This window comes from Eulemur rufifrons, chromosome 7 (assembly GCF_041146395.1).
Source record: "Eulemur rufifrons isolate Redbay chromosome 7, OSU_ERuf_1, whole genome shotgun sequence".
NCBI classification, from domain to species: Eukaryota; Metazoa; Chordata; class Mammalia; order Primates; family Lemuridae; genus Eulemur; species Eulemur rufifrons.
The window spans coordinates 163,387,269-163,400,583 of NC_090989.1; the positions used below are offsets into that span (position 1 = coordinate 163,387,269).

At 38.5% G+C, this 13,315-nt stretch overlaps 1 protein-coding gene across 1 annotated transcript in view; it reads right to left on the reverse strand.

Moving 5' to 3' along the window:
- FHIT (fragile histidine triad diadenosine triphosphatase) overlaps positions 1-11,882 on the reverse strand; it is a 106,499-nt gene extending 94,617 nt beyond the window's left edge. The window contains 1 exon segment of the mRNA XM_069472051.1: positions 11,840-11,882. Coding sequence (XP_069328152.1) covers positions 11,840-11,882 — 43 coding nt within the window.
- Between the last annotated feature and the right edge of the window lie 1,433 nt (positions 11,883-13,315).

Below are 13,315 nucleotides of genomic sequence, written 5' to 3' on the forward strand. Positions count from 1 at the left end.
TTTTTTTTTTACAGATGGGGTCTTGCTATGTTGCCCAAGCTAGTCTCAAACGCCTGGCCTCAAGTCATCCTTCTGCCTCGGCCTCCCTAAGTGCTGGGATTACAGGCATGAGCCACCATGCTCGGGCCATAAATTCTGCTTTATAGTATGACTAAGAAAAATATTAATACTAAGAAATGTAGTTTATTTATTCATGTAATGAACATTGAGCACCAGTTAATTGTGGATACCATTAGGCTTTGGAAATAACAGGAGAGTAAGAAGTTGCTCCTGTCCTTCCTTCCAGTCAAAAGACAGGAATGAAACAGATCATTTCAGCATAAGGAGGAAAACAGATGTAAGCATAGAGGGGTCTAGCCAAGTAGAGGGGGCACCCAATCTGGTGGGAACCTGGGGCACCTTAGCAAGCACAGGTTCCAGGATAACCCTGGGTAACTTCTGAGCGGAATAGATTATCCTATCACTAGCTGAAAATACGAACAGGTTCACGAGAGACTTAAAGCAGATCAGCAAACTTTTTCTGTAAAGGACCAGATGGTAAATATTTTAGGTTTTATGAATCGTATGCCTAAGTAGCCATAGACAACACAAAAACTAATAGATTTGGCAATAGTCCAGTAAACCTCACTTACAAAAAAGGGGGCAGACCAGATTTGGCCCATCAGGCTTAGAGTGCCAATCCCTGATTTAAAGGGATAACATTAGACAGAAATAACTAAGGGAAATTGGAAATATTTGGGGTTCTATTCCTTTTTCCATAAGTTGGGGACTATAATGCTATCTTAAAATAGCATACTGGAAAAAGACCATCATATTATCTTTAAATTTTCCACTGTCTAAGGAAAATACCTGAGCTGAGTAGATCATTTTAATGACCCTGTATAGCATTTTCGATGCTGTTAAGGATTAAACACAACCATCAGAAAAAGTGTTGTGGTGCTGACATCACACACATAAATCATGGGTATTTCTTTTCAATGCAACTAAAGGAGTTTCTGCCATCTCTAATTGGAAAAACAAAGAATATGATCTGCAAACATACAAAAGCACAAAAACAGTGTGCTATTCACAAATTCATCTGAGAATAAAAGTATTTGCTCAAAATACATGCATAAGCCTCGGAAGAAAACACTGTATTCAGTCTGAAGATGGTGGGTGTCACATGGTACATATTGCTCCAGATAAAAAACAACTCAGGGAAAGCAAATGAATTTTGAAGAACAGCAGACAGCTCTTGTAATTCTAGTGCCATTGTTTATATGCCAATTGTTTTAAGATAATACCACAGATGCAATATAATTTAATTTGTAGACTCTTAGGCCTTGTTAATGGATAAATCCCATATTATACATAAGTTATGAGGACATATTTTCATCTGGGTCCTGTTTGCTTGGGATTAACACCTCTGCTAAGATGTTTTGGTCAACATGCGTGATAATCCTCAAAGAACTAAACTTACTGAATTGGGTTTACCACATATTTATCCGATACTCATCAAGTGTGAAGACCTGTAAAAGGGGTTACCAAGATGGAATCTTACCTCTCCCTGTAATCTACAGTAGAGAGACCCATTTGGTAATAATATTTTTTAAAGGAAGAAAAGGGCAGTAGTTCTAATTTAGGTCATATAGTTGACAAAGAGATTTGTCATAGTAGATGAAAATCAAAGATGACTTCTTGTAGTAGGTAGGATTTAAACTGCACTTTAAAAATGGGGGAGTCATTCAACCAGTCGGTTGGGCTGGCAACCTACTCACTTATCCATCCCACTAGAACCTCCTCTCAGTCCAGGGTTTGTGCTGGGACCCATGATGCCAAGATGAATAGGACAGAGTAGCTGACCTTGAAGAGTTCACACCCCACTGTCTCCAACTGTCATGCAGTGCAAACACATCATTACAGACGAGCGCTACGGATGGAAATCAGCATAGGATGTTGTGGGAGCACAGAGGAGCCTGAATCTAACTCTGCCTCGGGGTGTTAGGCAAATTTTTTTGTTTTATCTTGTATTTCTATTTTCTAAAGTAGAACCATTTCTCCAAATTTGGACCAAAATCTGTCCTTGAAAACGATCTAGCAACTTAAGGTTAGCTTCAAAGAGGGTTTTCAGGCATTCTTCCCTTGGCCAAATTTACCATTTATATATGTACTCTTATTTAATCTTTCCACAAATCCATAAGGTACTGTCATGATTCCCATTTTGGCCATGAGGAAACTGCAGCTTACAGAAAATAAGAAACTTGCAAGACAGCACACCCAAAATGAGATTAAAACTAGAATTCAATACAAGTGTGTCTGATTCCAAAGTCCATGTTATTAATGATAGTGCTGTGGTGTGTTTTCAATAGCTTTCATGACTCCCTCTCTGCCTAGCCTCTTATTAAAGTGTACCCCATTTACAGCCGTAACACCATGAAGGTGCCTGATCTCATCTTATCTTGGAAGCTAAGCAGGGTTGGGCCTGGTTAGTACTTGGATGGCAGACAGCCTGGGAACATCAGGTGCTGAGGCTTAGAAAAAAAAAAAAAAAATGTGCCCTGCATTCCCAGAGTCCCTCTCTATTCATGGAAGAGAACCACAGGTTTCATGAAATATGAAGATACTAGGTAAACCTGGGGAAGGCCTGAGAAACACCAAGCCTTGGATGAAGAAAGCAGAATACAATCACCTGATGGAAAGAGGCCTCAGTGCTGGGTAGTGAGTACGGCCTCACCTAACAGAAAACTGAGTCTGAGGACCAAGGTGAGAGAAGCATCTTGGACTAGGGGTTGAGCTGGAGGAAAGGAAGAGGGATGCTGAGCCTGAGTTTTGGCCCTTCTCCACCCTTGACTTTGGGTTGCTTCATGGTGACTTTGGCCCAGTTGCCACACTCCTGAGGATGATTAGAGATTGCCTTCAATATCAATGGGTCAGGTTATCAGACACACTGAAGCCGTTTGCTTGTTGGACAGTCTAATTATCAAGGATCATTGACTTTCTCACAATGTGATTTATAGCACAAGAGATCACCAGAAATTTGGAACTGATTCTTCTTTCCCTCTTCCTCTCCATGCTCATCACTAGCCCAGAAATGACTATCTCTGTCCCTTTGGACGTGAACACTTTAGGTGTTTTGCCACATTAAAGTGTTGTGACAACACGCCAAGTCATATGCTGAGTTCTTGCTGACACACTGCTGAGAACATGCATAATGAAAGAAATTGAATGGAATCTTTGTATTAGTCAAATGCCTAAAGCTGGTGTGGTTTGTTATTTGCAGATATGACCACAAGACTCTCTCCCATCCTACACACCCCTTTGTAATGTGACTTTGTCCTTATTTCCATCAAGAGTTGGAGTTTACTTCTCTTCCCCTTGAATTTGGGCTGGCCCTGAGACTTGTTTTGATCAGTGGAATATGGTATACGTGTTTGTCTTCATTTGTTTTTGTGCTGCTATAAAGGAATACCTGAGGCTGGGTAATTTATAAAGAAAAGAGGTTTATGTGGCTCCCAGTTTTGCAGGCTGTACAAGAGCATGGTGCTGGCATCTCCATCTGGTGAGAGCCTCAAGTTGCTTCCACTCATGGTGAAGGGGAAGGGGAGCCAGTGTGCAGAGATCACATAGCAAGAGACTAGGCAAGAGAAAGGGGAGGGTGCTGCCAGCTTCTTTGTAACAGCCAGTTCTCGCAGGAATTAACAGAGTGAGAAGGGAACTCACTCATTACTATAAGGGCGGCACTAAACCATCATGAGCCACACACCTGCCATTAGGCCCCACCTCCAACATTAGGGATCAAATTTCAACATGAGATTTGGAGGATCAAATATCCAGACTATAGCAGTGTTGCTGTGTGACTTTCCAAGCGTAAGCCTTAAGTGACCTTGCAACTTCTGATTTTTGCCCTCTTAGACTCCTAAGACCAACATGCTATGGAAAAGCCCAGATAGCTTTCTGGAGAACATGGAGGAGGACTAAGGGGCCACAGCTGATCGCCAGCACCAATCATCAGAGACCATCTCAGACCTTTCAGACCCAGGAGATCCCCCGACTTCCAATTCCTGTATTAGTTATCAACTGCTGTATGATTAAAGTACCCAAAAACATAGTGGCTTAAAACAACATTGCTGTGTTTTTTTAATAAGTCTACAGATATTTTTTGCTGTGGGTCTCTAGACTCACTCATACAACTACTTTCAGATGGAAGGCGGGCTGGGATATGTGCTGAACTGGGTCTGTTGGGCCCCTCACTCTATATGCTCTTTCATCTGAATCCAGATATGGAATCTCTAAGGTCTCTTAAGACTTAAGTTCTTCCATATACCCTTGGTGAAAGGAAATACAAGCCAATCCAGATTCAAGGTAGAGAAATAAATTCCACTGTGTAACAGGAGGAGTAGAAAGATCACATTGAAAAGGGGTATGGACACTGGAAGGCATGATGTATTGGAGTTGATATTATAACAATCTACCCTACTTGGTAACTCTGAAAAGAAGTTCTGGGGATTCTGTAAAAATAAACAGGTGCCCAAGGTATCTAGGATGTCCTAGCGAGTATATACTGCCATGGCATTTTAGAGTAAGGATGGATCTTAAATTATATCTACTCCAATACCTTCCTTGTTGGATAAAGAAATATAATTGGGGTTAGAGAGGTTAAATTATTTTCTCAAAGTCACACAGTTAGTTAGGAGCACAAATGGGATTGAAACCCAGCTGTTCAGCTTCCCAAACTAAAGCTCCTTACATTACACATGAGATGGCAAAACATCACACCTCTGCCACTATTTTCCAATGCTATACTTATGGTAGAAATCAATAATCAAGCACAGAATTCTCTCTTGGAGCCAGAAAGTACCAGAATCCTTGGCAATACCAAGCTGTGAGCAGTCACCACCAAAGAGAGAGGGCAAGTAATACAAGACTCATATGTCACTCTCCCACTGCCTCAGGAACCACAAAAACAATTGCAAAGGCCTGGTGGACGCAAGAACAAAGTGAAAGGCTGCAAAAGCGAGAATCTGCCCAAGGACATCAAATTTTCCTTATGTTGTTACATTTTTATTCAAAATAAATTTGATAAGTTCAAAATTTGCTCATCAAGGATAATAATTGATGATTAAAAAATAATTTTAGGAGGAGTTCCATGACAAAAATGAAACATTTAAATATAGAATTGTGACAGAGAAATGGAAATGTACTGATTCAGATGATTAATTAAAGATGACGGCAGAATATCATTCTCAGAGTTGCTCAGACTTGCCCCCTTTTATTTTTCTATATCTGATCTATTCTGGGGATTCGGAATATAAAAGTCACCAAAATAAATCAAATCATCAAAATATTATTAATTTTGATGAGGCTTATTAGCATTTATATATATATGAATATGGAGTAATGCAGTATCAAATAACATGACACAAAATTCATCACTCTTCTGAACTAATAAAAAAGAATATTCTGTATGCATCTCTACTGCAGATCTGTATGTGGTTTAACAGTAAGCAAGGAACATTCCAGCTTGCATTGCAGACCCTGTATAATTCATTATTTGTCTAACAAATACTCCAAGTCCTTGTAAATATTTAAAATAATCCTTAGTGTCACTTCACAAAGCAACAACAGAATGGACTGTGAACTACTTTTTAAGATTCAATTTATCTGATTTAAATAGCACAGTTTGTAGAGCTTTGAATCAAAGTAGGTGGCATCTCAAAAAGTAATCTACTATTTGCAATGTAAGCACTTCAGTGAATTTACATACCAGAAAGGTAGAAATACTACCCCTCAGATTAAGAAATACAATTCTGAAGAAGTATCTTGCCAGTTTGGGCCACATCTTTTTTCACTGGATATTAACATATTCATTTCAGTAACTGAATGAAGAGTTCATGAGATATTCATCAACCAGAAGCATAAATGACATGGATGTAATTTTAAGCAAATGTGATTTCCAGACTATGATAAATTCCAGAACAGTGTGATTAAGATAATGGTAGTACTCTGCTCATAGCTGGATCTCAAGGCAAGCATATCACAAATATCCCCTATCTCGTGTTGTGTCTTGGGTGGGATATGCTTTGGACCAGAGCTATGATGAGTCCTTGATCATCTGGAGGAAGGGAAGCCAGTTACCCTTCTCTAGGCAGCAAGCCTTGAGCTGCCCTACGAAACTTCTGAGCTGATCTGGATGCTCAAAGGTAAGCATCACATTCAGAGAGAGAGGTAAACAGGTGGCTTTCAAAGAAGCTAAAATGAAAGGGGAGCCTGCAGCCTGGTAGCATTCCAGTACAGATTCTTTGGATGAATGTTATACATTTCTCTATGAATTTTTCAAGGCAAAAGAATTCTACATTGATTGAGATAAGAGCATTATATCTGGAAAAATTTATATTTCTATTAAACTAAATACGTAAGGACGAAGTAAACAATATCAGTAGGGGAAGGAAAAAATATGCAACGTTTCTTTGTGGCCTATTATGTTGTAGTGATAATCAATAACCCTTAAGGTAGATAATATTACCCCCCAATTTCCAGATTCAGAAGCTGAGGCCAAAAAAGTTAAACTACATGTCCAAGGTCACATAGCTATTAAGTGAAAATCCTGGCTAAGGCCACGTGTTAAAGCTGCCCGCGCCGTTTCACTGCTCCCCAAGGTTATAAACGTCTCCACATATCTACTATATTGTTTACTACCATGGGATAGCAGAACACTGGCTCCATGAGATGTTATTAGACAGTATACAGACTAATGATCATGTGGTCAAAGAAGATTGAGAAACACTGGGTGAAATGAAGTGAAATAGCTCTATGTACTGCAGTATTCATCAGGATATTTAATCTGCTAATGGGACTTCCCAAAAGGAAGATACACTGTGCATGCAATTTTCAAATTCTCCTAACTAAAAAATAAATATTACTTTAGTTTATTATTATTATTTGCAGAACATTGCATAGAACAAATATTTCAAAAGATGTTCTTTGGAAAGCCTCAATGTCATGTTGTAGAATGTACAGATGCCTGAAGCAGTTTTCTGCTTTTCAAACAAAAAGTTGAGTAAACGTCCTATTAATTATATGGGCAAAGAAAGAGAGCATTCTTGAAATACGCTGAGAAGCTGAGCATTAAAATGCATCATGTGGGACGCGGCAGTCAGTAGTGCCATTTGCCAAACAGTTTATGTTATTGTCACGTCTGGGCACATGGAAGGACAAGGCCTTTCGGATTCTTGTGGTTGAGGGAAGCTCAAGGAATTCAGGCTAAGGAGTTGTGAGCAAAAATGATACATGTCACTTCCAGGCTAGAGCTCTTAACTGCCAGCCTAAGACCCCAAAGCTTTCTGCCTTCACCAAGACAAGCAGCGATGTTTTGCAATGAGGCTGCTCTGGCAGTCAGGACCCTGCTCCGGGGAGTGGCAGGGGGCCGTTCCTCATGGTCACAGTGACGAGGGCAAGTTTGTTATTAACTAGGTTTGACCTCTTTTGCTAACTCCAACCAACTCCTAGTAGCTGCTGAGAAGGACTAAGAGGAGTCTGAGACCCTGATAAGGATCAGGAGGGAAGAATGGAGGGATTGCTGAGTTTGGGCAGCCCGATGGGGAAGAATATTAGCGTGCACACCAAGTAGCTGCCATTCTTCAATTAGAAAGCAATGAAATTACCTTTTTCAAAAACTCCCTTTCTTAATGATATGGAAGTCATTTCTGGGTCTTGTGATGTCTCTCAGTATCCATTATGAAAATCTATTATTATTGTTATTGTCCTAGAGATACACAGAAGTGCCTGGAATTTAGATAATTCTGGTTAGGAGAGTAATGAAAATGAAAATTAACTGTCACTCAAAAGTGTCCATGACGTGTAAACACGAGAATGGGAACACCACAATATGAATATGAAAATATTGTAAAAATGCTCTTGAGAGTTGGAGGAATGTTACAATAGAAGAAATAAAGTACACTCAGTGGCAGAAAGAAATATTTAAGGATAACCCCAATGAGGGATTTTTTTCTAACCTACAGATATGCTCTGCTATGAGAATCGTTTCAAAAACCCTGTGAAAAGCTTTTTAGTCTAGTATAGATCAGAAAGCAGCGCTAGAAATCTGCAATTCATTGGGGATCTCCTAGAAAGCCACATGCAACATAAATAATTTAACAGCACCCTTCCCAGGTGCACATTTTCATTCTACCAGTACGTGAGAGGAGAGCACCCTGAGCACCTACTTCCACAGGTGGCCAGAGTGAAATATGGGGCCCGAACTCCCACATGGATGGGATTCTTCCAGTCCAAGCTCCATCACATCTTGAAAAGCACATATTCCAACTTTGGATTTGCTTATACCACTCAAGAGACACTACAAACTCCAGTTTCCATCAGATCTTCGGTATAGTTGGCCAAGCCAATAGAGCAAACTGAACATCACAGCTCAGATACCACCTGAAGGCAAAAAGCAGCCAAACTATAAATATGAATAGAAAGAAACAGAGAGTAAATGAGGTGTAGAAAGGAAAGCGGGAGATAAAAGGGGGGGCAGCATTCAGCAGATAAAGCATCCTTAGAAGAAAGGAAATACTCCTTTTCAGATAGGCTCAGGTGGCATTCCTGATGCCACACATAGAGATTAGTATAGAATTGGCCTTTTATATAATAAATATTTGGTGAAAGAATAAATGTCATGTAGGCTTATTCATTGTTTAATCCGGGAAACAATTCTTTTTAATTAATACTTTTTTTCAAAATGTTCCAGAAACTTGGGTTCTTAAGAGACCAGTGAACTAGTCCAGACTCAACTTACTTAAATGTAAATAATTAAGGGAAATGTATTTCACAGGAAAAAAAAAAAAAAAGTCAGTGCTGAATTCCTAATCTAAAACAGACCCAACTAAAAGCAGAGAAAAAAAATAAATGCAAATTGTCCTTTCCTTCACACACCAAAGGTAGTGCATCCCTTTTAAATGGAAAACTTGTGGACCATTAATTCAATGAAGCTTGGAAAGATCTCAGGCTAACATTGTTCTATGCTGTTTAAGAACAATGATGAAACATTTTCTGTGACAAATATTAATGTTGACAGAAACATCTTTTATTTCAAAAAAATGGAAGCCTTAATCATGCTAATTTGGCATTCTTACAGAATCTGAGTCAATGCCCCCCCTCCAAAAATCAGTCCTGCCTCAGCTAGCAACCTAAAATAAATGATGTGAAAGTATCTCACAGTAAGAGGCATTCAACAGGTGTTTAATGAATGAACTTCTGAATAAATTACTGAAGGAAGATCATCAAGTCAAATACTGGAGAAAAGGACAACACCAAAACACTTTTGGGAACTTTGTATTTTTCCATATATTCATTCAATAAATATTTATTTAAGAGCCTGCTACCTGACAATATTATGTAAGACACTGTGGATACAGCACAGCCAGGTACATGCATCCCCTCTCTTCTAAACATGGTACAATCTAGAGGGTGAACAAAGGCAAGTAACAGATCAAAACACAGTAACTATCGTGAAAGAGACAAGAGCCGAGATGAGAAAGCAAAGATGCAATGATACAACAGGAAGAACATTCCAAACCAAACCAGCTAAGCTGGGAGTGAACTTGACCCAGTTCACCTGGTCGAGCTGGATCTCCAGAAGAGTGCAGGCCCTCGACAGCCTCGGTCAGCAGTCTGGGTTTATTCTATCTAGGGAAGTCACCAAAGCATTTCAGGCAGTGGAGAGGGGAGGTTTATGACAGAGTTTAAGTTTTCTTTTAAAAAGATTACTTTAAATGTTATGTAGGAAAAAAAAAAAAGAAAAAAAGATTCAAGCAAAGCAAGAATGAAAGCTGAAGGTCACTGGGGATGTCTTTATCACAGACTAGGTAAAAGATTCAAGATACCCTTCACTATGGTGGTGGCCTTGGAGATGCAGAGAATTTGAGGTGCATTTTTGAGGCAGGAGCAACAAGACTTACTGATGGGGGCAAAAGAGTGAGGGGGATTGAAGAGGATGCCAGGGTTCTGGCTTGAGTAGGTGGGTGAAGAGTTGAGATAAGTTGGAGGGGGCAGTGCCAGGGTAACTCACTACTTAAAGACATTTCCTACTTGAATGTACAGAATTTTCCAGAAATAACTAAAGCAGACTTTCCTAACCTGGGTCTGCAGATGGACTCCCAGGCTTCTATGAATCTCCTGAAATTGTTTGCGAAATTGTGTGTGTGAGTGTGCACACACGTTTGTGCACACAGCATTGTTTTCCTGTTAACAGCCTGCGGAAAATTCTTAAGCAGTCTCCTGATCCCAACTAACATAAGAAATCACCAATTTAAATTAGCAGAATTACTTGAAAAGTAGTCCCCAAGAGAATGATTACAAATAGACTCAGACTTTTGTTCACTTTGGCTTAGAATCTAACATACCCCCTCCTGAAGAGTAAGAAAAAAGTTTATTCTGTGTCTGAGCAATGGGCTATAATTCACGAGCATGAATCCTCCACAAAAGACAAACAAAAGATTTTTTAATGGCATAACACTAAAGTCATTTTAATCTGATTCAGCAGCGAACAATTTAAGACATGTCTCTTCCAACAAAAGACAGCTGGACACATAAAGATGATTGTGTGATCCATTCAAAATTAAAGAATAGGCTAAATCATTTACAACAATAAAAATGCAGAAAATTCTACCAGGAAAAAAAAAAAAAAGGAAGTGAAAACTCTCAGCAGTAAGTGATTTCCAAATGTTTCCAAAACAGGAAGCAAAAGACATTTTAATGTCACTCTGGTAGTTTCCAGAATATTATAAGTTAATTAGGCAGCCTTTAAAAACAAAGCAGCAATTCATTAAAAAAAAAAAAAAAAAAAAATTAGCAATGAACCACATTGCTGGAGTGTCAAGAAAGCAGATTTTTTCAAGAGAGTGATTTGTATACAAATATAGCTCAGCATTTATCAGCAAACCTCCCAGGCCTATAAAGGGGGATGAAATGTTCTTTGCCTCTCCTTAAACTTTTCTCCTAATAAAGTCAACTTCCAAGGACAGAAGAGGCTTGGGCATCTTTAAAACAATAACAGTAGAAGAAATACATTCACAAATCCAGGGTTTCAAACAAAAAACTTTCAATCCGGCATAACCATCTTTGCAACCATAATGTGCTATGTGATTTAAATAGTGTCTCATTAACACCAGTGTCAACATTTAGAACCTAGATCTTCATTCATTCCACATTTAAAATTTCTCCTTTCCCACATTTCATGTACCCATTCATCTCCATTTCCACATTTGAGCTCTATATTTTTCTTCCCCATCACAATCTAAGCATTATTGGTGCAAGAGTCTAAGAATTAGTTATCTTATTATCATTTCTTTTTCCCTTTCTGTTCTAACTGTATGAATTTTCCAAAACATAATTGCTAACAATAAAGAAACCCCGAAACATAAAAACAAACCACTGGAGAAATATTTTAAATATTTAAGTGTATTTAGGATTTGCAACTTTTTTCATCCCAATGTCATTTTTCAAGCTATGTTTAGACAGCACAGAATGTTATATGTTTTGCCTAATGTTTAAATTAGTAGACAAAATAATCCAAGAGGATCTATAAAAGTATCAGCTTGAACACAAGATTTCTACATATTGAAACTTCATTCTTTATATATGTGAAAAAATACATATTTAAGCATGTCCAAGAAAAGAGAAAACTGTAGAAACAAAACAGATGTTCTGGCAATTTTGTAACAGTTTCACATTTATATATTGTCATTCTTCCCAAAGGACCCTAAAACTTCCTTGCATTTTCTTTACATGTGTAGATATTAAAAACATACCTTTGCTAATCACTTGTCTTTTGTCATGAGGAATCAGACATTGGCCCCATTACCTCTCATTAACAACATCATCATCATCACTGCCATCTTTGCCATGGTCACTTAAAAGAAAGTAGAAATTGCTGAAATAACCACAGCTAAAATAAGTGTCACAAATCTCTTGTTGATGATTAAATGCTCCTCCATGAGACTGAAACCTCAAATACTATGCCACAGTGTACAGAGATTGCAAAGCCATTAATGTTTCTATATGGGGAAAAAACACAAAGGTTATCCCTGAAAAAATACTCAGAATCTCATCTGTTTCCATTTAGTTTATAAAGAAAAAAAAAGAATAATTCAAATCGAGAGGGATAGTATTTTAGATTTTCGATATCATTGATATCCCTAGATCCATAATGCTTCAGTGAATACAGATCATTGCCAATAGAGCAGTACTGTCTAATGGAACTTTCTGCAGTGATGGAAATGTCCTATATCCTATGCTGTCCAATATAGTAGCCACAAGCTGTATGTGGATACTGAGCACTTGAAATGTGACCCAAGAACTGAATTTTAATTGCATTTCATTTTAATGTTATACTTAACAATTAAATTAAACTTTAAATTTTAATTTAAATCGCCATCTGTAGCTAATAGCTACCATATCATACAGTGCAGCAATAGCGGCCACAAGTGTGTGACAACAGGAAATGGTGGGAACTGGGACAAACTCGAAAACACATGCCCCAAAGTGGCAGCTACTCCTTAGCTATTTGTTTGTTCCCAGAGAAATTGGAAATTCGGATTGCTGTGTGTAATTCTCTTATATTTAACTTCTGGCAATTATAGGCAGTCCTCCCTTAGCTTGGCTCCAGTATGTGCACATTTCAGTTATTACAGTTTATTTAAATGATACCAACTCCCCAACAATGTGGTTCAAATTTTAGTTACTATGGTATTTTAACTCTGAGTAGTTGTGTAAAGTGCAAACTCCACTACCAGCCCTTCATTTCACAGACCACTATGTAGCTAACAAACGTGCATGATGATCGGTGACCAATCACGTCACTTCTTTCCAAGTCTGTAGGTGATTGATCACTGAGCACCCGGTACTCATACCCAGCCAGCAAAGTAGATAGTTGCTGTTGCCCCTTGGTCTCCCACCAATGAACCCACATGGTATTTTACCAAAATGGATAATTAAAAAAGGGAACTGGTCAACAAATATGAAAGTGCAACAAAGAAACAAAAAGTGAAAACCCTGGAAGTGAACTTCGAATCGAATGTAAGTGAAGTTATGGAAGAAAAAGTGGACCATGAGAATATCGACTATGCTGCTATTGAAGAGATTCTAGATATGTGACCAGAGGAATTTAATGGAGAGAAACTTACTGACGTAAATGAGCAAAGTGGTTATGGTGGAAAGGAAAAAGGTAACAGAGGAAGTGACACCAGCTAAAAACGTCACGTTTTTTAAAATTTCACATTTCATGACATTGAAAACACAAAGGATAAAATGTAGAAAGGTGATCCAAACTTAAAAAGGA